The sequence below is a fragment of the Pinus tabuliformis genome, chromosome 4_1 (assembly GCF_031772625.1).
Source record: "Pinus tabuliformis cultivar Carrire ecotype Pingquan chromosome 4_1, CPIR1, whole genome shotgun sequence".
Classification (NCBI taxonomy): domain Eukaryota; kingdom Viridiplantae; phylum Streptophyta; class Pinopsida; order Pinales; family Pinaceae; genus Pinus; species Pinus tabuliformis.
In genome coordinates, this window is record NC_142303.1 from 27,799,914 (window position 1) to 27,825,996 (window position 26,083).

Sequence of the window (26,083 nt, forward strand, 5' to 3'; positions counted from 1 at the left end):
TCTCCGTGATTATCAACCAGCAAGCCTTATGGGTTTCTCAATTGGGCCATCATTAGAGTTATGCTCTGTATTTATCTGCCAACAAGCCTCATGGGTTTATCAACCATGCTCTCATCAGAGCTTCTCTATTGGCATCAACACAACGCTTAGTGGAGTACATGCCAATCTTGCAATCAAGGATTTCGGTCATTAGTTAATATACCATCATCATTTCCTTGTCATCCGCATGATACAACATGAGCATATAAAAGTCATATTCGTATGACATTAAAATCATCAATCAGCCAAGGCTTCCCTGCTCCATCGATTCCTCTTTCAACCAGGAATCTCGCATGCCATCCATATTTGCATTAAATAAATATAAGCCATCATTCTTCCACAAGAATGACTCCTAAGAAAACTTGTCAGACACAATGGCATTTATGCATACATATCAGCATGATCGTGAACATACATTTGCATATGTAATTAGAGGCAAGGTCAAAAGAACCTCCTTTTGAGCCATTTTCATGGCTGCCATATTGTTGTTCATTATCCCCATGGACCAAACCAGCCTACTTGGCTGTCATACTATCATTCACTTAGTCATGGACAATCATATGTCAATTAAAATCAGAGTTTAGAGAACTCCATGTATTGTTGTTATTGTTTACACAAACAGTTTTCAACTTGTACATAATTTCATTTCCTGCTTGCTATCATATTTAGGAGCTATGCTCCAATATACACCAACAATGGTCTTTCTTGACCCACCGCCTGGTATGTTTGTATTGAATGCTCAGGCTTAAATTTACAGATACAATAAAATGTAACATGAAACATATTTTTATTAATTGAATGATGATTTACATGGTAGTGGCGGTGCTCCTTTAATAAGAGTTGATTGGCCACGGACCCCATAAGACACGTCCCTTGGAACTGGTGTCCATTCATAACTAAGTATATCAATCATTAATTAAATTTTAATTCATAACATTGCCTCTCCCTTAAAATGCTTTGTCCTCAAAGCATAGGTAGGGTGGGGTGTTGCTGAAGAAAACGTTCTGACTCCCAAGATGAGTCTTCCTCCGGTAGTTTCTTCCATTTGATGAGGAACTCCTTAATTGTCTTGGACCGTAATACTTTCTCTCGGGTAGCGAGTATACCTTCCGGTTCTAAGATGATTCTTCCTTCTTCATTAGTTTCTGGTATTTCTGTTTGAGCTATTTGGTTTTGCCCTAGTACTTTCTTGAGACTTGATACATGAAAGGTGTTATGGATTCGACAATTGTCTGGCAACTTTAGTTTATAAGCCACACTACTTATTTTTTTTGATTATTTGATACGGCCCATAACATTTAGGTGATAGTTTATTTTTCCCTTATTGTTTTAATTGTTGTTTTAATGATAATTGCTTATAAGGTTGGAGCCTAACAAAGACTCAATCTCCTTCCTCAAATTCTTTTTTAGTGTGATGTTGGTCGACTTGTTGTTTCATTCTATTACGTGCCATAGTTAGATTTTCTTTTAATAAATTAATGACTCTTTGGCTTTCTTCTAAGTGGTCTTTTACTGTTGGAACCTTAGGATCGAGTAGTGCAAAATCCTTCCACCTGGGTGGGTCATAACCATATAAGGCCTGGAAAGGCGTCATCTTAGTTGACGTGTGGTAGGTGGTATTATACCACCATTCTGCTAGGTGAAGCCATTGGGTCCATCTATTTTGATTGCCGGTGACAAAGCAACAAAGATATGTTTCCAAGCATTTATTTATGACTTCAGTTTGGTCATCTGTCTGGGGGTGATAGGCCGAACTCATGTTGAGGGATATCCCCGCTTGTTGGCAGAAATCCTTCCAAAAATTACCTTTAAACCTTGCATCTCTATCACTTACTATGACCTTGGGGAACCCATGTAGTTTGTATACGTTTTTACAAAACATATCCGCAATGTGCTTAGTTGTGTCGGTTTTTTTGATAGCCATAAAATGGGCATATTTTGGTGAGTTTGTCGACTAATACAAATATCTTGTCCTTTCCGTTAGATGTAGGAAGTCCTTCAATGAAGTCCATCAAAATCTCCTCCCATTTTTGATTTGGAATGTGTAGTGGGTGTAGTAAACTGGAGGTGGGATATTTTCGCTCTTATTCCTTGGACAAATATCACATTCTGCAACATATTTTTGAATTTCCTTGCTCATACCCTTCCAATAGAATGATTGTCAAATGTTGTAGTAAGTCTTGAAGAATCCGACATGTTCGGCTGCAGGCGAATTGTGCGATTCTTTTAAAATTTTCATCTTAAATTTGGATGTTGGTGTTAGTAAATTCTCCCTTTGTGCCATATTATTTCATTTACTTGAAATTGGTATATTGATTGGTATTTTTAATCATGGAATCACAATCCTCATCCTTGGCATATTTGGCTCGTATTTCGTCCAACCATTCTGGAACAACTATCATGGCGGCACATGTTGTGTTGTTGTCATCCTTATGTGAGAGCGCATCAACGACGACATTCTCCTTCCCTTTTTTATGCAATATTTCTAGGTCGAAAGATGGCAGCTTCTCCATCCACTTTTGTTGTTCTGTTGATAATGTCTTTTGTTGAAGTAAGAATTATAGACTATTGTGGTCGGTTCGAATTGAAAATTTACTTCCAAGCAAGTATTGGCGCCATTTTGTTAAAGCATGTATGATGGCAAGCATCTCTTTTTGGTATGTTGATTTCAAGCCTTCTTGTTTATTAAGTTTCCTGCTCTCAAATGCTATAGGCTGGTTGTTCAACATTAATACGACTCCAATTCCAAATCCTGAAGCATCACAGTCGACTACAAACGTTTTGGAGAAGTTAGGAGTCGCTAGCACTGGTGTGGTTGACATTACTTCCTTTAGATTCTCGAAACACTTGTCTGCTTGGTCATTCCACTGAAAAGCATTCTTCTTTAACAAATTGGTCAGGGATGTTGTCAAATGTGCGTAGTTTTTTATAAATCTTCTGTAATACCCGGTTAGTCCTAGAAATCTTCTTAGCTTGGATATGTTCTTGGGTTTGGGCCATTCTCTGATTGCTTTAACTTTGTTGGGGTCCACTTTGACTCCCTCTCTGAATATAACGTGTCCTAGGTATTCAACTTATTTTTGCCCAAGGTACATTTCGATAACTTGGCACAGGATCGATTCTTCTCTAATATAGATAGTATTGCTTCCAGATGCTGGAGGTGTTCCTTCCATGTCTTACTATAAACGAGGATATTGTAAAAAAAGAATAACACGAACTTCCGCAAGTATGGGTGGAAGAGTTCATTCATGGTAGCTTGGAAAGTGGCTGGGGCGTTTGTTAATCCAAAAGGCATAACCTTGAACTCATAGTGCCTTTCATGAGTTCTGAAAACTGTCTTTTTGACGTCTTCTAGTCTTACCCGTATTAGTAACCTGATCTTAGATCTAACTTTGAGAAATATTTTGCACCGTGTAGTTCATCTAGCATTTCATCAATGAACGGAATCATAAACTTATGTTCAATAGTGATTTTGTTTAACCCTCTGTAATCTATACATAATCGGAAGGACCCATCCCTCTTCTTGACCAATACTACGGGTGCAACGTATGGACTTCTACTTTTCGTAATGATTCCATGCTTCAACAGATCTTGTATCAGTCGTTCTATTTTTGTTTTGTGATGATGGGGATAATGATACGATTTAATGTTTATTGGTGTCGAGTCTGGTTTGACTTCAATGATGTGTTCAATTTGCCTTACAGGGGGTAATTTCATTGGTAGATCTTGAAAAACCTTCTTATATTTTTGGATCAAGGATGAAATTTCTGATGGCGGGTGAATCCCTTCTATCGATAATAACTCCAACTGCTGATGTTGTGCAACAAATGCTGGGGTTCCCTTGCGAATAAGTTTTTTCATCTATTGCGCAGAGATGACTTGAGTGGGTGGAGCTTGGAACCCAAATAGCTTATACTTCCTTCCTGTTAATCTAGGTTGTCATTGATGTCAATATAGCAGTGTTTGTGATGGCAAATTCTTTAATACATGATGTTGCCCATTGATGCCCATTGATCATAATACTGCTCATGGGGGATCCAAGGATTGAATACAGACATAATAGAAACAGTGGAACCGAGGAGGAAAGATATCAGAAGCCATCAGAAGAGAAAGAGAAAGAGTAAAGAGGAGAAGCCATCGTGAAGCCAAAAAGTGAGAGGAAGAGTTCATCGGAAGCCATCGAAGAAGCAAGTTACGGAGCAATAGAAGGAGGTTTTCGGAAGAAAAAAAGAGGAACATTGCATTGGATGAATTATATTGGCGAGTTATCGGTGGCTTTACCATTTTATTATGTGTCACGTTGAATCCCCCGACTGTGATATGTATTGCGGACCCGAAAACAGGTTATGGTAACCGCCCTATTGTAATATCGCATCCGCACATATCGGAACCTTCGTGTTGCGAGTTATGAATGCTTGTCACATTAAAACCCCCGATTGCAATATAATGGAGTCAAGAAATGAACGACGAAGATCAAACCCAAGTGCTTGCGGAAGGTGAATCGTGGAAATTGATCTGGATCGTCAGATCCACAGATCCGTTAGATCGACGGATATTAATGGCGGAAGAAGAATGGTGGAGGAATAGATCTGGATCGTCAGATCGATGGTGATTAGCAACTGTGGGGGTAGGAAAGTACGGATTTCCTTGATCGTGGCTGAAGTCCTGCACTCAATCCGAGCTGTCGATCTCATATTCAACTCTTAGATCACAGTCAACCGCGGGGGTTAAGGCCATTTTAATCCATGTGCCAGTCGAAGTCCCGCAAACCATAGATAGTGATATATATGCGGACCTGACCGCTCTATTAGAATACACCGTTATGTTATATCGCGTTCGCCGCGTCGGAAGTTATGTACTGCAAGTCTTAAAGGATGTCACGTTTAAAAACACCGATTGCGATATTATTGCGGACCTGACTGCACCACTATAATATGACTCAATATGATATCATGTCCATTGAATCGCATGTTTCAAAGAAATGTCAAAACACTGATTGCGATAGGGGTGTGGACACAACGAACTGTCGATTGCGATAGAGTTGTGTACCCAACGAGCTTATCAAAAACAGTTTATTGTATACCGCATCCGCTCCGTCGGCCGTAGGGGATCGACTATGTTATGAGAAGACCTCCGGAAGTTGCGATTGTGATTAAGGTGATGATGTGGCAGGTGGGACCACCCATTATATGGTTTTAACTATGTTGATATGTGAATATCGATGATGTTGATATCAGAGGACAGAGCATGTGCACACTTGTAAAACCTTCGATTTTCATGAAAGTTGTGATTGCGATTAAAAATATGACATGGCGTGTGGGGACCTCTATTAATGTGGATTTTCATGAAGGTTGTGATTGCAGGGGTAAGGTGATGATGTGGCAGGCCCTCCGATATATTTTAATATACCACCTCATGCACAAGTCGGCCCCTCCACCTTTGAACGAGTCGTTTCGATTCATTGGCAAAACTCATACATATATATATACAAGTTGAAACGCTTCACTTGAGTAAGGCGTATCAGGCATCTATCACAGAGAACAAGAGAAGTTCACAACTCGTGAACTGGAAGAAACAGAGGAAGCCGAAGGTCTGGCAGACGCAGAAGGTGCAGTAGAAGCCGAAGGCTGAGCGAAGAAGGAAGCTGAAGATAGAGTGGGAGGACAATCTTTTGACCTGATTCATCTTGAAAGATAAGGTCAGAGCCCTTGGGGTTGCTGCCTTAGAATTGGAAGGATCAGTGTCCTTGGAGTTGGTGCTCCTAAATCCAAGGTTGGTGCCTTGACAAGATAGGGTCAAAGCCTCATCAAAACCAAGTTGGAGCTTGGAACACATTTATATTGTATTTATTATTTTACTCAATAAAATTATACTTATACATTTTTCTATTTAAATTGTGAAGAATTAAACTGGTAATAATAACAATTGAAAGAAAATACCGATTCACCCTCCCCCCCTAGTATTTCCAACAATTGGTATCAGAGCCAGCGTCTTCATATCAGCCTAACAGCTAGAAGAAGGATTCTTAGTCACAATGGAAAATCAAGAAGTGTCAGGAAGACCTTCTCTGTTTAATGGCACAAATTTTGGTTTTTGGAAAAAAAGAATGTCCTACTACTTAATGTCCCTTGGACTTGAAGTTTGGCATTCGGTTTTAAATGGGTACACAGTTCCTTCCACTCTTCCAACAGATCAAGACGAAAGGAAAGCTTACATTGCAAATGCAAAAGCCTTAAATTCCATCACTAGTGGAATCACTGATTCTAAATTTACAAAAGTCATGAATTGTGACTCGGCCAAAGAAGTATGGGATAAGCTAGTTAGCTTATACGATGGGGACTCCAAAGTTAAGAAGGCAAAGCTTCAAACTCATAGAAGACAATTTGAAGTTTAAAAATGGATGATGAAGAAGAAATTGCATCATACTTTCTCCGAGTAGCTGAAGTGGTCAACTCTCTTAAAGGATTGGGAGAAAACATTGAAGAAAGCACTATTGTTCAAAAGGTCTTAAGATCTCTCCTAGACAGATTTGACTCCAAAGTAAGTGCTATAGAAGAAATGAAGGACCTAGATACTCTCACGATGGATGAACTTCATGGAATCCTCATTGCCTACGAGATGAGAAAAGGAAGCCCAAGTTCCAAATATGCAGCATTCAAGGCCTCAAAATCAAAAAAGGGGAAAGAATGGAATACCAGTAGTGATGACTCCGATGTTGAATCCGAATTGGCGCAATTTGTACGAATACTAAAGAAAGGATCTAAGTTAAAAGGTAAGTACCCTCTTATTTGTTTCAAATGTGGAAGAATAGGTCATTATGCTGCAAAATGTCCTCTTAAGCATGATAGTGATGGTGAGGAAAATTCTAAAAGGATGGTATACAAAAAAAAAGGGTTCAATAAGAAGAATTTCTTCTCTAAGCAAGATGAGTTTGATGAAGATGAATTTGTAGTCATAAAAAAGAAATCAACTAATCATTTCCCTCATCGCAAAGGAGGTAATGATGAATCAGATGAAGAAAATGACTATGCTGGAAGCCAAGAAGTATTATTCATGGCATTCACAAATGATGATGATTCAGGTCTAGAAGGAAATGTAGATGAATTGTTAATGAGTGCCATTGAAGAAAATGAGAAATTACGAAATAAAATCATTTCTCTCAAGGTAGAAAAGGAGGAAGCAAAAAGAAGGGAAGACCTCTTGAAAAATAAGCTAAAAGAAAAAGAAGAAATCTCTGAGGAAGGAATTGGATCAAGTCAAAAGGGGTAGGGAAAGCTCTCAAATACTTGACATTATCCTAAATGATCAAAAACCTCAACATGACAAATCTGGGATAGGTTTTAAAGGAGAATCATCAAGTACTAAGAATAATGCGAAAAGCTATGCTGACATACTTTCCAACAACCCAAAAGAAGAAAGATTATTTCATCAAAGGCTCACCTCAAATCCAAAGAATGAAGAGAGTAACTCCAAGGAAGAATGTTGATTCAAATCATGGCTATTACAACAGGTACAAAACTATCTTTTTGGGCATTGTTTTTATTGTAAAAATTTCGGTCATCAAGCTAAACATTGCATGGCTCGTAAGAATGAAACACCAAAATTGAAGGATCAAACAAACAAACCATATGGTCTCAAAGGGCAAGGACAAATCAAGACCTACAACTCTTTTGATCCCTTGGCCAAATTTGATCCAATTTGCTCATTATGTAATGATAATGGACATAATGAACAAAATTGCCCCCTCAAAAGAAGAGAAGCAAAAAATGAGAATCCCAACACAGATAAATATGGCCTAGCTCTATGTGCTCACAGTGATGAAAACCATTGGTTTGTGGATAGTGGGTGCTCCAGACATATGATAGGTGACAAAGGAAGTTTGTCTCATTGAACAAAAAGGAAGGAAATGTATCCTTTGGAAGTGGATCTACCAAAATTGCTGGAAAAGGAACTGTTACCCTTATTAATGGAAAAGGAAAGGCTCAAAATGCTTTGCTAGTAGACGGGCTCAAACACAATCTCTTGAGTGTTAGCCAAATCTGCGATCAAGGACATAATGTTGTCTTTAGCACTAAAGATTGCGAAATAAGGAACTCTTCCTCAGGGGAACTTGTGGCGAAAGGAGTTAGAACATCAGATAATGTCTACATTCTAAACAAAATTCAAGAAGATAAATGTTACTTAAGTCAAACAGATGAAAGTTGGTTGTGGCACAAGCGACTTGGACATACAAGTTTCGATAACTTGATCAATATCAACAAGATTAATGCAGTACGAGACATCCCAAAGTTATTCAAGCCAAATCAAGGAGTATGTGGTCCATGTCAACATGGAAAGAAAACTAGAACCAACCACAAGACCAAGGAGTTTTCTACATCAAAACCTTTGGAGATCATCCATGCTAATTTATGTGGACCAACTAGAACTCCGACACTCCAAGGAGAAAGGTACTTTGCTTTATTTGTTGATGACTATACTAGAATGATGTGGGTATATTTCATAAAATATAAATCCGAAGCATTTGAATGTTTTAAGAATCTTAAAGCTCTTGTAGAAAATGAAAAGGATTCTAAGATTAAATGTCTTAGAACGGATAGAGGGGGAGAATTCACATCAAAAGAATTTGATGAATTTTGTAAAGTACATGGAATCGAAAGAGAACTCTCTGCTGCTAGAACACCCAAGCAAAATGGGGTAGTTGAAAGAAGAAACCGAACTGTTCAAGAAATGGCAAGAACAATGTTAATAGTAGCTGACTTGCAGCGAAAATTCTGGAGAGAAGCAGTTGGGACAACTGTTTATACCTTGAATCGAACTCAACTAAGACCAAATAATGAGAAGACTCTTTATGAATTATGGAAAGGAAGACTTGCTTTAATAAAATACTTAAAGATTTTTGGAAGCAATTGCTTCATAAAAATCCATGATGACTCACCAGGAAAATTTGATTCTCGGGTTGACGAAGGAATATTCCTTGGATATTCTACAAGGAGCAAAGCCTGCAAGTGCTACAATAATCGACTATGGAAAATAGTGGAAAGCATTGATGTGAAGATTGATGAAGACCTTCTAGAAAAAGAAATTGAAGATCATGAAGTTGACTCTTTCATTGAAGAAAACGAAGAAGAACCTGAAAAAGAGGAAAAAGATCAAGAAAAACACAAAGAAAAAGAACCATCACAAACCCCTTCAAAGGTGAAGTTTTTCCAAAAACATCACCCAGAAGAGCAGATTATTGGCAATATAGATGAAGGGATGCAAACCCGAAGAAGGATGACACGTACACCAAAGAAAAATGATGTTGCCCTCTTATTTATGATAGAACCAGAAACATTTATTCAAGCAAGGATCCTCATTGGGTAAAAGCCATGGAAGAAGAAATGTCTCAAATCGAGAAGAATGAGACATGGGAGCTAGTACCTCGTCCAAAGGTTAAAAATATAATTGGAACCAAGTGGGTGTTCAAAAACAAAATGAATGAAGATGGACAAATTTTTAGAAATAAGGCAAGGCTTGTTTGTAAAAGTTATTCACAAATTGAAGGAATCGACTTTGAAGAAACCTTTGCACCAGTAGCTCGTATGGAAGCTATAAGGATGTTCTTGGCATTTTCTTGCTCAAAAGGATTCAAAATCTATCAAATGGACGTAAAATCAGCATTTCTGAATGGGGAACTCAAGGAAGAAGTCTACATGGAGCAACCAGAAGGTTTAATCTAGCAGAAGGAAAAGACTTTGTTTGTAAGTTAAAAAAGGCATTATATGGGTTGAAACAAGCTCCTAGAGCTTGGTACGCAAGATTGGATCACTATCTACAACAACAAGGCTTCAAGAAGGGGGTGGCAGGAAGTAATCTCTACATAAAGATGGATGAGGATAAGTTACTAGTCACTCTTGTCTATGTTGATGATATGATTTTTGCTAGTAATAATGATGAGATGAGCCATGAGTTTGCTCAAAATATGTCAAAAGAGTTTGAAATGTCGACGATAGGAAAGTTATCTTACTTCCTTGGACTACAAGTATCTCAAACCACAATAGACTTGTTCATATCTCAAGCAAAATATCTTAAAGACATGCTTAAAAGATATGGAATGGAAGACTGTGCACCCATGAGCACACCTATGACCACAGATTGCAAATTAAGCAAAGATGATGACTCTCCTCCGGTAGATGCAACTCATTACAAGTCAATAATTGGAGCCCTCCTATACTTAACTGCTACGAGACCTGACATCATGCAAGCAGTAGGAATGGTGGGAAGATTTCAATTAGCTCCTAAACAATCCCATTTGTTGGCTGTAAAAAGAATTCTCAGATACTTGAAAGGAACTCCTGATTTTGGTCTTTGGTACCCTAAGAGCTCAACTCTTACTGTGACTGCATACACCGATGTTGATTGGGTTGGAAGTGTCGATGATCGAAAAAGTACTAGTGGAAATGCATTCTTCTTGGGAGATTGTCTAGTATCTTGGCTTAGCAAAAAACAAACATCCATATCACTATCTACAGCTGAAGTCGACTATATAGTTGCTGCAGATTGTTGTACTCAAATATTATGGATGAAGGAAGCTTTGAAAGATGTCAACATAGGTACCAATCAACCAATCACCATTTATTGTGATAACACAAGTGTTATTAGTCTCAACAAAAATCCAGTGATGCACTCAAAGACCAAACATATACCAATCAAGTATCATTTCCTTCGTGAACAAGTAGCTGAACAAAACATCAACTTGGAATATATCAATACTAAGGAGCAGATAGCTAATATTTTCACAAAACCTCTTCCTCGAGAAGCACTTGAACATCTTCGCCAAAATATGGGAGTTATTTCTCTAGCATCACATTAAGTTGATTCATAAAGATGTTGCATGACAAGGGGAGCAGTTTGATAGGGGGAGTTCTTGTGCACCTTTTTTCCATTGATGTCAAAGGGGGAGAGAAGAAGAATATTGCCATCAATGACAAAGGGGGAGATTGTTAATCTAGGTTGTCATTGATGTCAATACAACGCTGTTTGTGATGGCAAATTTTTTAATACATGATGTTGCCCATTGATGCCCATTGATCATAACACTGCTCATGGAGGATCCAAGGATTGAATACAGACATAATAGAAATAGTGGAACCGAGGAGGAAAGATATCAGAAGCCATCAGAAGAGAAAGAGAAAGAGTAAAGAGGAGAAGCCATCGTGAAGCCAAAAAGTGACAGGAAGAGTTCATCGGAAGCCATCAAAGAAGCAGGTTATGGAGCAACAGAAGCAGGTTTTGACATATGCCTAAGAGTAAGTGCTATCGGAAGAAAAAAAGAGGAACATTGCATCAGAGGAATTATATCGGCAAGTTATCGGCGGCTTTACCATTTTATTATGTGTCACATTGAATCCCCCGACTGCGATATGTATTGCAGACCCGAAAACAGGTTATGGTAACCGCCCTATTGTAATATTGCATCCGCACGTATCGAAACCTTCGCGTCGCAAGTCATGAAGGCTTGTCACATTAAAACCCCCGAGTGCAATATAATGGAGTTAAGAAATGAACGACCGAGATCAAACCCAAGTGCTTGCGGAAGGTGAATCGCGGAAATTGATCTGGATCATCAGATCAACAGATCCGTTAGATCGATGGATATTAATGGCAGAAGAAGAATGGCGGAGGAATAGATCTGGATCGTCAGATCGACGATGATTAGCAACTGCGGGGGTTAAGGCCATTTTAATCCATGTGCCAGTTGAAGTCCTGCAAACCATAGATTGCGATATATATGTGGACCCGACTGCTTTATTAGAATACACCATTATGTTATATCGCGTTCGCCGCGTCGGAAGTTATGTACGGCAAGTTTTAAAGGATGTCACGTTAAAAACACCGATTGCGATATTATTGCGGACTTGACTGCACCATTATAATATTACTCAATATAATATTGCGTCCATTGAATCGCACGTTTCAAAGAAATGTCAAAACACCGATTGCGATAAGGGTGTGGACACAACGGACCACCGATTGTGATAGAGTTGTGTACCTAATGAACTTATCAAAAACAGTTTATTGTATACCACATCCGCTCCATCGGCCGTAGGGGATCGACTATGTTATGGGAAGACCTCCGGAAGTTGCGATTGCAATTAAGGTGATGATGTGGTAGGTGGGACCACCCATTATATGGTTTTAACTATGTTGATATGTGAATATTGATGATGTTGATATCGGAGGACAGAGCATGTGCACACTTGTAAAACCTCCGATTTTCATGAAAGTTGTGATTGCGATTAAAAATATGACGTGGCGTGTGGGGACCTCTATTAATGTGGATTTTCATGAAGGTTGCGATTGCGGGGGTAAGGTGATGACATGGCAGGCCCTCCGATATATTTTAATATACCACCTCATGCACAAGTCGGCCCCTCCACCTTTGAACGAGTCGTTTCGATTCATTGGCAAAACTCATACATATATATATATATATATATATATATATATATATATATATATATATATATATCTATACATATACATATATATATATATATATATATATATACAAGTTGAAACGCTTCACTTGAGTAAGGCATATCAGGCATCTATCACAGAGAACAAGAAAAGTTCACAACTCGTGAACTGGAAGAAACAGAGGAAGCCGAAGGTCTGGCAGACGCAGAAGGTGCAGTAGAAGTCGAAGGCTGAGCGAAGAAGGAAGCTGAAGACAGAGCGGGAGGACAATCTTTTGACCTGATTCATCTTGAAAGATAGGGTCGAAGCCCTTGGGGTTGGTGCCTCAGAATTGGAAGGATTGGTGTCCTTGGAGTTGGTGCTCCTAAATCCAAGGTTGGTGCCTTGACAAGATAGGGTCGAAGCCCTAGAGGTCGGAGCCTCATCAAAACCAAGTTGGAGCTTGGAACACATTTATATTGTATTTATTATTTTACTCAATAAAATTATACTTATACATTTCTCTATTTAAATTGTGAAGAATTAAACTGGTAATAATAACAATTGAAAGAAAATACTGATTCAGCCCCCCTCAATATTTCCAACACTTCCATCCCATTTGAATTTAATGAACTGCTTTTGGTGATTAGCTGAATACGTGCCTAGTGTTTGTAACCATTGTATCCCTAAAATGACGTCTACTCCTCCTAGGGGGACTGTATAAAAACTGGACTCCATTTCGTATTCGCTTAGTTGTAATTTAACTTTATGGCACTTACCTACTCCATCTATTCGTTTCCCATCTGCTACCATAACTTTTAAATCTGCTATAGGGTAAGCAAAAATGTTCAGTCTTTTTGCAACATTGACATCTACGAAGTTGTGCGTACTCCCTGAGTCTATTAGAACGATAACATTTTGCTTCTTGATGTGACCTTTAAGCTTTAGTGTCTGTGGCTGAGCTATCCCTGTGATGGCTGCCAGAGAAATTTGTGGCATATCCTCTTCTGATTCTGGATTAGGGTTTTCATTTTCTTCATTGTTCTCTTCGTCAGAGCTGTCTTCTGAAGATTCTTCTTCTTGTTCTGCTTCGCAGTTGTAAAGTTTTTGCGTTGTGCATTTGTGTCTTGCATAATACTTGTCTCCGCATTTCCAACATTTTCCATCCTTTTTCCTTTCAACACTAGATTGTTGTTTTCCTTCATTGCACATTGGTGGTGGAACATACTTGCTAGTGTTCTCTGACGATGGTTTACCTGACTTCCCTTTGGAGTAGCTGTTTGTTTTCTCGTTACTGGCATATGGTGCCTTATGGAGTTTATATTTCCGTTCGATAATTATAGCTTCGTGTCTGGCATCCTCAATGGTTTTGGGTTTATGTAATTTTAATTCTTCCCGAATATAATCTTTAAGGCCACAATGATACATTTTTAATAACTCTTCATCTGAAAAACCTCTCTGCCTCATTGCTAACCCTTCCCATTCATGAGTGTATTCACTCACTGATCCTTTATGTTTGAGGTGAACGAATCTCTCATATACATCATCCTCTTCCTCATCATGAAACTTTTTCAGCAAGGCATTTTTAAAACTTTGCCAGTTGAACGAACAACCTGTACATTTAGAAGACCACCACAGGAACCAATCATATGCTTCTGCCTCTAGGTAGTTGGATGTAGTCATGAACTTTTCTTGGTCGCCGAGTCGTGGGTTTGCTAAAAAAATGGTGTCCATCTTATTTACCCATATGAGGACGCCTTTATGATTCTTACCATCATATATAGGTAATTCATTTTTAATTTTAAGATGGTTCCTTTCAGAGGATTTGGTATAATACTGGCTTCCTTCAAAGTGTATTTGCGGTTTTTCGTGCATCAGTAACTCATGGTCTGGAGAATTTTCGCCTTCCAGAGCCTTGGGACTCTGTGTGGTTGAGGGTGGATTAGTCTTCCCAAAATGTTGACTTATTACTTCTTTTAAATATGAAATATCCTCAACCATTTGATCTTGTCTACTAACTGACTTCTCTACGTTATTTAATTCATTGAGGTCCTCTTGAATTCTTTTAAATTCGTCATTGTTATTGCTGCTCCCCATTTTGGACTTCTTCTTCTTGGTAGACCCAATTTATATATATATATATATATATATATATTTTAAATAAAATAATAATTTTTTTAACTAATTATATAATTATAAATTATATATATATATATATATATATATATATATATATCTAATTATAAATTATATAAAATATATATATTGTATAATTTTTAACTATGTTTAACGTATATCCACTGTCCCCCATCCAACATATTACGTATAGCCGTATAGCCTCTCCGACGTATTACGGATAACCATATACTCTGTCTGACATATTACATATAACCGTATAGCCTGTCCACCGTTTAACCATTACGACGTATCGAAATGAACCCATCGTTTTCGCTGTGTCAACTTATCACCTGCATCGTCAACCTCCCGTATCACTTGTGTTGACAACCTCCCTTATCCCCTGTGTTGACAACCACGCTGGCTGTGTATGTTGCGACACAGGGTTTTGACCGGATTATTACAGTGGGAGGGTTTGTACCATACATCGATTTGGTCAGTGGTTTGATTATCTCATAGCTAGACCACTGACTCCAAGCACGAGGGTTGAAGGGCAGCGAAACAATAATTGCAGTCAAGCACACAACCGAAACTTGGATTGAGTCTTTGATAGACGGGCTGCTTGCTGGCTTTGATACCACTAGCACGTTTGTACTGAATGCTCAAGCTTTAATTTACAGATACAATAAAATGTAACATGTAACATATTTTTATTAATTGAATGATGATTTACATGGTTGTGGCGATGCTCCTTTAATAAGAGTTGACTAGCCACGAAACCCATAAGACACGTCCCTTGGAATTGGTGTCCATTCATAACTAAGTATTTCAATCATTAATTAAATTTATTTAATGATTGGTTAATTAATTATACCAGTGTTGATAATATCGGTATCGGGAAAATATCGGCGAGGGTCCGGAAAATATCTTATCAGCAATATCGGCGAAAATATCGGCAAATATCGGCAAGCATAAAAAATGCATAATATATTCATTTTTTTCAGATTTCTAAACATATAAAGCAATAACAACATGAACTAAACACATTGGCACATAAATATGAAGAAGGCATTGATATATATGATGTCAAATAGAAATGATACATCAAACTTCAAAGGCGATACCAAATCCTGCTGATCCCTGATAATTGTCCAATCAAGGACTCAAACAAAATAACATCACATATCCTACTGATCCCTGATAGTGATAAATTGATAATTGTCCAATCAAGGACTCAAACAAAATAACATCACATATCTTGCTGATCCCTGATAGTGATAATTGTCCAATCAAGGACTCAAACAAAACAACATCACATATATAAAATTTTAAAAGTATTTCATCATCATGAGTTATAAACTTATATGTAGCAAAAGTTGCAAAACAAATAAAACTAGCAGCTATCTATCTGAGACCATTGGCCTCTCCCTAGCAGCTTTCTTTCTGTCTTGTTCAACAATTGCTTCACGAGCTTTTTGTATAACCTCTGCACTAGAAACCATACAAGGCATCACATCTGCATCATATGCAGAGAGTTTAGCCAGATGGTATTTCAATCGTGTAATCCCTCCTGATATCTTGGTCCCACACAAGTTGCATGATATATATGCCTGATTTTCCCCACCAACAGCCTCCCCATACTCCCAAAATGGGTCCAAGGCTTTTGGCATATTTGACATTTGTAGTGAACTAATTTAAACTTAGGGCACAAAAAAAACAAAAAATTGGCATTAAACCCCCCAACACAAAATGAAAAAATAATAAGTAATAACAACCTCATTCAAAAAAAATTACTACATTATTTGCATTTTGCAATGTGAATGAAAAATGGCAATAAGAGGGTGCATAAGAAAGTTGAAAAAAAAAATGAAGCTTGCTGTCCAAATATGGAGAAAACCCTTGCATTGGTTCATGGGCATGAAAATCATAGCAAATGGAAAAAAACAAAGAAACAAATGTTGGTAGGCAAAGAGGCAAGCAAGCATAACCCTAAATCTATGAAAAAATCATTAACATAGGGGTTTTTAAGAACATACCTGCTAATGGAAGAAATGAAGTTTGTCTCACTATTCTTCAATCTTTGATCCACAAAAAAATCTTAATTGGTGGTGATAATCGTTGTTTGATCTTCAAACCCTCCTTGACAAGCACCACAAAATTCTTTCCCTTTCTTCTCCAACACTCAGAAACAGAAATGAAGAAAAAAAAACCAATTTTCGTTTTTTATAGCCGCGGAAAAACACGCACGGCGATATTTTAGATCGTCGCGCGATATTTTCGAAAATATCGCCGATATTTCGGAAATCGCACGATATTTTCGGGTCCGCCGATATATCGCGATATTTCCGATATTCAGCGATATATCGCCGATATTATCAACAGTGAATTATACATACATATATTTATTATTATTTTATTTATATAAATTTTAATTCATAACACCGCCCAAGCCCAAACTTTCTCATTTTGTTCATGTTCTTTAATTATGCGTAGGGCCTCCTTGGCTCTCTTACTAGATCCCCATGGCTTTCCTGCCACTCCCGACCAATGTTTCCAAGGCCCCCTCAATGCATGAAAACGGAAGGCAAATTTCAAAATGAACAAAGGGCAATCAACAAAAGAAAGAAGTCACAACAACAGTTATAAAAATTTCAACACTGCAGCATGGCCATGCGCAATTCAGCAATAAAAAGTCAAGCAACCCATCCATGAAGCCAACGTTTTAAGGCCACAACAATTAAGCATAAAACAAGGCAGTCCCAAAAATTGACTCAATTCCCATGAGTCCAGCGTTTCTAATCTGTCATGAATTAAGACTCAGCCCAAGCCTTCTTCAAGCCTTTGTGGCAGCCTTTTAATATTGTGGTGCCCCCTCCATTTCTCGCAGAAGGAATTCTTTCAATGCTTATCAGAGGGTCTCGAGGGAATGCCCTCTCCTCTTTCTTTTCTTCTAGCATTTTACCTTGTTTCAAGTGTCAGAGAGCTCTTACCAGCTACTCTATTCTACCAATCTCTTTATGCGCTGCCACTTACATTCAGCTGTTAGTTTTTTTATTAATGCCAAATACATATTGGCTGCTGCCCTGCAATGCTATACCAAGCATGTTGTCCTGCAGCTGCATACATATCTCAGTTTATTAACTAGTCACATGTCTCAACCAGGACAAAGTTAGGCATATACATATTGGCTGCTGCCCTGCAATGCTATACCAAGCATGTTGTCCTGCAGCTGCATACATATCTCAGTTTATTAATTAGTCACATGTCTCAAGCAGGAAAAAATTAGGCATACTTATATCTCAGCAAAATTTTCAAAATTAAATTTTTGGTGCACATGACCATATCAGTCCATTTATAATCATGCCTACACAAGTTTAAAAATTGGTCTTTTACCAAAACTATCAGCATTCATTATAGTCAGCATCTTTGCCAAGGCCAACAATTCATGGTATCTGCAATCTCAAGGGGGTTAATTAAAAAACCACATGTAGCATCAACCATCTTATATATATAGGCTCATAAGGATGTTTTGTGCCCGCATACCCACTTGGGAACACCACAAGTTATTTGCTTGGATATTAAGGGGCCAACCCCTAAATTACTATGTTTGGAGCTCATTCATTCATCTTGGCACACATTAGACTCCACTAGGTCTCCTCAATGGCCCTTTGACCTATTGTATTTACTATTTTGCCCTCTTGGGAGGCTTATTTTTGTATTATGGAGCTATCTTGGTGGGCTTGTCACCAAGGAATGTTATTTTGGCACATTCTTTTATTAGGTGGGGCATTATTAGGCCTTATTAGGCTAATCAAATCCTCAGGGAGGATATATATTGATGAGATGATCATTTTGTTTGATCATCACTGGGATTGTGACTTCTATCTCTTCTTGAGAATTTAGCTAGCCTTGTTGATGGACGAATTTGTTTCTTAATGCATTTCGATGTTTGGAAGAGCTTATTTCTTGTCTTGGAGCTTCAATTTTCTTGCACATTGATGATTGGAAGAATTTCACTATACTTGTGAGTATCTTTTCATGTTTTATCTTGCATTTTTGTCTCATGTATGATCTATGAAATATTTTCGCTCATGAAGTTGGTGAAGTTGTCCTAATTGTAATGCGAAGTTGCTAATCTTGTCTTTGTGAGGGATTTTTCATATGATTCATGTGAAGTATAGTGAATGATTGTCCTTGGGGTATATGATTGTTCATAATTGCCTTGATAAGTCATCAATTGCAGCATCAAAGAAGTATAAATTCTCCTAGTGACCTAGTTGCTGCTTCTAGGGCCATGCAAAGTTGCTAGGAGACTCCTTGGTTGGGAATAAGCATCTCTAAACATTGATTTCATTGGACTCCATTCTCCCAATAGGCTAGGCATTGGTCTAGCCCTAGGTAATCACTAAAATGAAGATTTCTTTCACCTTCATCTTCTCTTTTCTAAGCCCTAACCTAGAAGGCCATCTAGGGCATCACACGAATTCTATTTTAACCATAAAAAATCGATGAAAATTGGTCTAGAGCTGCGCTGGTGAATTCTCTAGAGGTTAGTATCTTCCCTAGTTTGCCTGCGGTTAGTAACTTCATTAAGGATCATTGCGTTGAACATTAAAGTTAAATCTTACCTCTTTGATCCTTTTCCCCTCCCTCACTTGGTCAACTCCACCTGTGTGAAGTTTACCCCACACCCTTGACCTTGTTTGGGGCCACTAGGGTTTCTTTGTGGTCCCACAACCTTGTCACTCCAATTTCACAAGGATTGCTTAGAAACCCTATTCTTCTAGGAATTCTTTCGTCTAGGACTTCTTATCAAGAAATACCCCTCAACCCTAGGTCTAGAATTTCTTCTAGCCCTTCTTGGAGAGCCATTCGTCTTGCTTCTAAAGCAAACAATCCCTATCATTAGAGACTCTCCTTGGAATAGGCTCTTGGAGTCACTACCTTCACACCATTGATATACTTCTCGTAGTGATTTCCTTAATATCGGGACTCCTCCCATCGGTGAAAGTCTATAAAGAGCAAGGAGCTTTAGCTAAGGTGATAGTGGACTATTGCTCCATTTTTGCCACTTGACCTAGTAGTTGCTCTATAGGAGAACCCCTCCTAGGACCCTTGCTACTTTGAGTGGTAACGGGGCCAACAAGAAACCTTAGATCAACCATGTGCCAATCCTGTTTATACATTTAAACCCCAATTTCATGTTCACTTTTGCTTTTTCAGTTTGCTTATGTAAGCATGGAAGAGATTGTTAGACAAGGGGAGAGGAAATAGGGCATTGGTTGTTTTTTGTTGCTGGAAATTCATGTTCAGGGCAATAGTTTGTTGGGTATGTGTTATATTCTTTGCATGACTATGTCAATTGGATGAGCAAGAGACATTTTGTAGAGGCATTCTCAACTATCGAAGCTGAAAACATGGCAACCACTCATGCAAGCAACGACGCAGTATGGTTGCAGAGATTGTGTTAAGGTACAGGGTTGGTACAACGAGCTATGAGGATAGATTGTGATAGTTAGAGTGCAATCTTCCTAGCGAAAAACCCAGTGTGTCATTCTAAGACAAAGTTTATTGATGTTTAATATCACTTTGTGAGAGATATGGTTGAAGAAAGGGTGTTTCTGGTGAAGGTGGACACTTTGAAGAATGTTGTAAATTCATTAACAAAATCGGTGAGCACTCAGAAGTTCTCTTGGTGTAGAGAAACAATAAACATTATTGCCTTGGATAAAATGTGTGTTAATGTATGTGTTTTCCATTGCATTCTCTTTGTCTTATTAATAATCTGTTTGCAACAATTAATTGTATAGGGTTAAAATCTACATAGTTCACCATTAAGCATTCTTCATTATTATTGGCATTCTCCTCTTCCCAAGTCCCCATATTATAGATTAATCAAGTTTCAAGTTTCAGATTTTTTTGTTTCATCATTTCCACACCATGTTTGGAAAGAGAAGGAACATCAATGTTCATGTTAAATCATGAATGCCAATTAATGAATGGTGGAAACTGGAATGATTTGATTTTTCAATTATTTGAATTTAAAAGTGAATTTGAACCATTGTTGATTTACATTTATTTCAGTTCTCTTTTATTTCCCCTATATAATTTTACATATAAAATTCGATATATGTACACCCTTGTCTCCTATTTCAGAGAGTGCCTTACCTGTACCTTCCCCGGAATCCAATCCCAAGTATCTGTACCTTGGCAACTTAGGAGCCAATGATCTCTGGTCTACAAAGAAGAAATAAAATTATATTAAAGTCCAAAACAATAGCCAATGAAACAAGTGGAGGTCAACCTCCAGTAGCTGAGAGTACACTAGGGTAACTTAAATAGTTACCAATTTCTCTTTGGTTGTTATAGAGAAAAACAAAAAAAACAAAGCAAAGCAACAGTGGCAGCAAAGTCTGTGGGGCATATAGAACTTTTAAATCTGGCAATGAGAGTTTGAACTAACTAGCAGTAGAGTACTAAGCTAGAGCTCATGATAAGATCCTGAATACTATTGACTGCCATGGTAGAGGAGTGTGTAGTCATGCAATCTCCTTCATGTCCATTGGAATTTGATCCTAAGCATAGTTTTAAAAACCGATCGATCTTAACCAGAAAATGGTCAGATCGGCTAGTCAAATAGGCTTAGATAACAAACCAGTAGAAAAACCTAGTTAAAGGGCTGGTTTGTACCGGCTAGGTGCTAGACTGGTTGGTTTGGTACCTAACTGGTGCAAACTGGCCCTAACTGACCGATTCCAACCCTAGCTGCCCTGGTTAGATCTCACATGCGTGGGGGAGTCCTGGACCTCTGGTGGTAGTTTTTAAGGTGGTTTTGGAGGAAACCAAGGGTTGTTTTCCTCCTAAAATGGTCCCCATTGGTCATAAAACAAACACTCCCCCTCCAAAACCTTGAACCTAATCAGTAAACCTAACTCGGTCCTAGCAATGCTGGCAGTCAATGGTAATGTTAAATTCTTAAAGTAAAAGGATGAAAATGATCCTTTTACTTAAATTTTTAACATTACCATAATTGTTTCATGATGTTTGAGAGTGGTTCCAACTTCGTTGGATTTCATATGGAGAAACTAGAATTTTAGATCTCACTCAAAATCCAGCAGACTTAATAGTTTTCGTGGTTTCATGATTTGGGGTATTGCAATGTGTCCATTTGATTTTGTCATGTGTTAGGAGTATGGGAATGACATTTGATGAAGAGCATGAAGTCCTTTATGTACCTTAATGTCGGTGGTATTTATTGTTGAACTCCATTGATGTTGCTGGTATTAATTGTTGAACTCCTCTACCATGGCCTTAACATAAATGTACCCTTAACTCAAAGCAAAATAATTAGTTACCCTACACTCAAAGCAAAATAATTAGTTAGGCATGCTAAGTTTTTTCTACCATTTTATAAGGTTGAGGAGATGAAGTTTGAACCCTTCACTCAAACCAAAATCATTGGTCAGGCATGTTAAGATTTTTCAATTTCTACCATATTATAAGGTTGAGGAATCCAAGTTTGAAGACTTTGAGCTAGATGATGTTTATGTAGCTCTTGTTGATGATCCCATTTCTAGTAGTGGTGAATCAATGATGAGTTTGATGAGTGATCATGTTGATCAATGATTTGTAGTAGGCCAGTGGCCCAATAACTTGTAGCATTGTTTTTGGACTCTAGAGGCCACTTAGAGCCTCATTGATTATGTATTTTGTTGTTGATATGTATTGCACTCTGTGCCATTTTGATATATTCACCCTTACATGGTATATAGATGAGCAAACTTTGCATATTTTTTCTCTAATGGTTTGGAATCATGGTTTGAAATCTTAAAAGTAATTTTTCATTATAATTTAATTATTTTATGTATATTTTTTAAATCCAGTTTGATCTGGATTGATACGATTCCAGTTGAATCCCAGTTAGATAGGTGGCTGGTTCAAAATCCGGTTCGGGTTTTTAAAACTATGATCTAAAGCCCTGTTAAACAAAAGTCAAAATTGGAAAACCAAAGTTCTTTCTTTGCATAGAAAAACCCTTCATCTCCTATAGTTTTCATGCCAATAGTAGATTTGGTAATGAGGTTTAGTGGAACCTCAAGTCACCATCTCAAACCTGCTTCAACACGGATGTTTCAACTTTCGTCCAAGACTCATATCTGAAGGTTCAGTGGTCGTTATGAAGAATCTAGTAAGGAGGCCTTGTTACATTGCTCATGGTGGCTATTTGTTCATTGTTTTAGCTCTTGACATCTCCTTTTCACGCAGATGGTAAATGTTTACATGTTTTATACAAGTCAGTTTTTCTGTAAGTTAGAAGCATTCAAGACATCCAAGCATATATTTTAATTTTTATCTAAAACCTGGCAGAATATTTTGTAATGTCGTTTGTCTGATTGTAATATGAGAATGTTGCCTAACTAAGTAGGGTTTTGTAATGTAGGTACAATAAAGTTGAGAACCATTCAACTGGGAAGCAAACAGGATCCAGTGCAAGCAACACTAGCATAACGAGCTTCAAGAAGAAACGTGAATCCAAAAAGGATCGATTCACTAAGGAAAGGATTACTAGGAGGGAAAATTTGTCTGAAACCTTTGGTGACAAAAGCAAAGCACACCAAAGAAATAACAATTCTAGTGGTTCTTTGAAAAATTTTCTCATAGCATGTGCTCCTAACGAAGATGATGATAATTCAAACAACCTGAAAACTCGCGCTACACAGGATGTTCAGGTTCCTGTCCCTAATGACAGTAGTGAGGACAATGATGACTTTGCTGAACTGGATTATCCAAGCACAGACTTACAAAGTACAGAGCTAGCATTTAAACCTTTGAACAACCTTTTGACTAATGCCACACAACATGCCCAGATGCTTCTCCCTAATGGCTGGAGTGAGGAGAATGATGACTTTACTGAACTGTATTCTTCAAGCACAGGCTCACAAAGTGTAAAGTTAGCAACTGCAATTGAGAAGGGCTCATCCTCAAGAAAGGAACGGAGGCCTTCTGCAAATTCTGAGGCAACATTGGTATTCCTCTTTTTTGTAGAAAATCCTTTTCATACCATAACTATCCGTATGTACTAGTTTTAACGTATAGACCAATTATGTTCTTTATTATCTTATCTGAAATCTGAGTCGAAGAGCAATATAGCATGAAATAGAGGAGTTGAGGGTAGTTAAAAAATAAAAATAAAAAAGTAAAACAAGTTTTTGATCTCGATACGCTTTTGCATGTTTGAAGCTGTTTATCTCTTCTGAATTGACTGACTGGGAATCGTAAGGCTGCTTGGCTGTAGTTTTGATGGGTCTGCTGTCAGTGCCTTTCAGTGGTGCTGGCTGTAGCTTGTCTTCAGACCGATCATGTGTTGTTAGTAATGATTTGCACAGTTTATTACCTCTGAATTATGTTTCGATGACTCCCTTCTGTTTCTGTTATATCTGAAGAGTCTGAACATTCTCTTGTCATTTACCATTTTCTAATATTCCATTGCATTAAAGGAACTAGTGCCTTTCAGGAGTATATATTGCAATTTCAAAATATACAAGGAATTGAATCATGCGTTGTCCTAGTCTTCTCCAGGTCCAAATAACCACTTAATGGAATTTTGACTTGTGGTCTTGCAGCCTGAAGAGTCCTTTTGTAAGATGTTGGGCAGTGTTCCCACTTCTTCCAGAAGTATTCCAGCAAGGAAACCATCTATAAATTTTGAAAAAAATGGAGAGAGGGTAGATAGTGCCCAGTTTTCGGAGTTAAGGTTTATTTTAGGAGACCATCAGAAAGTTGGGAAGGAAAAGAAAGATGAACTAGCCGGGAAGCAGATGTTATTAAATCAAGTTAAAGAATCGAATACAATTCTTGGAGGAGAAAGGTCAGTTCGCATTGAGTATGTTCCACGTGGCATCACTCTTTTCCATTTAAGAGAAGCGCTTTCAATACATGGGGAGATTGTGGGCTCTTTCTCTCAAAATGGGGACAATGCAATGCCTACTTGTTACATTGAATTCAAGGTATCTTGATAATGTGCAATAATTTTTGTTAATCTGTAAGAGTTGTTTCTTTTCCTTAAAACTGATGTTTTGAAACTCTGCAGACAAAAGAAGCAAAGGAGAGAGCTTTATCTGCTCGTTGGCTTTTTGTCAATGGAAAACAATTGTCAATATCGCGGTCTGATTGTCCAGCTACAACAATTGTACGGATTAGCAATTTGAGTCCACAAACTACTGCAACTACTGTACACTCTGTATGCATGTCATATGGTAATGTGGAGAGCCTTCAAACAAGGAAAGATGGTTCTATGGATGTTCACTACAGTATCCATGAGCTTCTTAACATGCCAAAGATTTTGGAAATGTAAGCTAGATTAAAATAGAATTCAATTCAATCAGTTTTTCTACGGTATAAGTTTCTAATGAATGGCAACTATAGATTTGTTTCTGACATTCCAGAGACTTTCTTTGCACTTGTAGGTTGAATGAAGTAGCAATTAATGATAGTCGTTGGATAGCTCAACCAGCACCAAGGTTGCCCCAGGGTTTGGCTAAGACACCAGAGGGCCAGAAGTGGGTGGGCAAACAATTGAGCAATTACATTGGCAACATTAAAAAACATTTACAACTTATAAGAATATACTCGGAGGATATGGAGGAGCTACATAATGCTGTAAGGCATATTGAGGAGTGTCGTAAGCTTGTCAATGATGATTCATTTTCCAAAACATGATTCAGATGCACTGATACCTTTGCATAAACTTGTTTTTTCTGGATTATAAGGCCAGCTACAGTCGGTTTGATATGAATGCAGTGATGGAATGTTGAGGGTATAGACATGGCACGTGTGGTTTTAGAGTTTATAGTTTTCAACATTTCATTCAGTTCATAAATATGTTAATTTATTGTTTGGAATGCATTGAGGTTGCCTTGTGGCCTGGTTAGCAAAGGTAAAATCCTGTTATCTGATAGACTAAGAGAAACCTTTAATGTGAGTTTCAAGCAATAGTATAAATGAGTGTTTATTTTTGTTTTTTATTTTTTATATTTTAAACTTAAAATAACAAATAAATTTAAAATCATCTGCAAAGCAAGAGAGAAAGCATAATTACCATGGGCAGTTCCATTGTTGCTAGGAAAAACAGGAGAATACATGTGCGGTTACTGAAGGTTGTAGTGGGTACTGGATCAACTCCGAGTCATCTTGTTGGAATTCTGGTTTAAATGTAAAATGTAATTGTAAAGTTCAAGCAATAGAGTTGTAACTTTTGGTGGCAATATATATTTGTTTTTGATAAAATGCTTCATATCTTTACTAAAATAGAGGATGTACATTTTGCGAAAAACACAAGCTATTGCCAAAATGTATAAATTATTACCAATCACAAATGGCTATGCCGGCCACCCAATATTAAGCTAAATGTGCCATATTGCTCAACGTGGAAAGCAATAAAAACATAAACATAAGGTAATATGAAGGCAATAATAGCTATAAATAACAATAA

The 26,083-nt window shown here is 37.8% G+C and overlaps 1 protein-coding gene across 1 annotated transcript in view; it reads left to right on the forward strand.

Annotated features, from left to right (window-relative positions):
- The window catches only part of LOC149174020 (uncharacterized), a 178,908-nt gene extending 153,292 nt beyond the window's left edge, over nt 1–25,616 (forward strand). The window contains exons 3-6 of the mRNA XM_089419139.1: nt 23,033–23,618; nt 24,216–24,599; nt 24,683–24,942; nt 25,059–25,616. Of these exons, the coding sequence (XP_089275265.1) occupies nt 23,033–23,618; nt 24,216–24,599; nt 24,683–24,942; nt 25,059–25,311 (1,483 nt within the window). The 3' untranslated portion in view covers nt 25,312–25,616. The remainder of the gene's footprint in view (nt 1–23,032; nt 23,619–24,215; nt 24,600–24,682; nt 24,943–25,058) is intronic.
- The last annotated feature ends 467 nt before the right edge of the window (nt 25,617–26,083 follow it).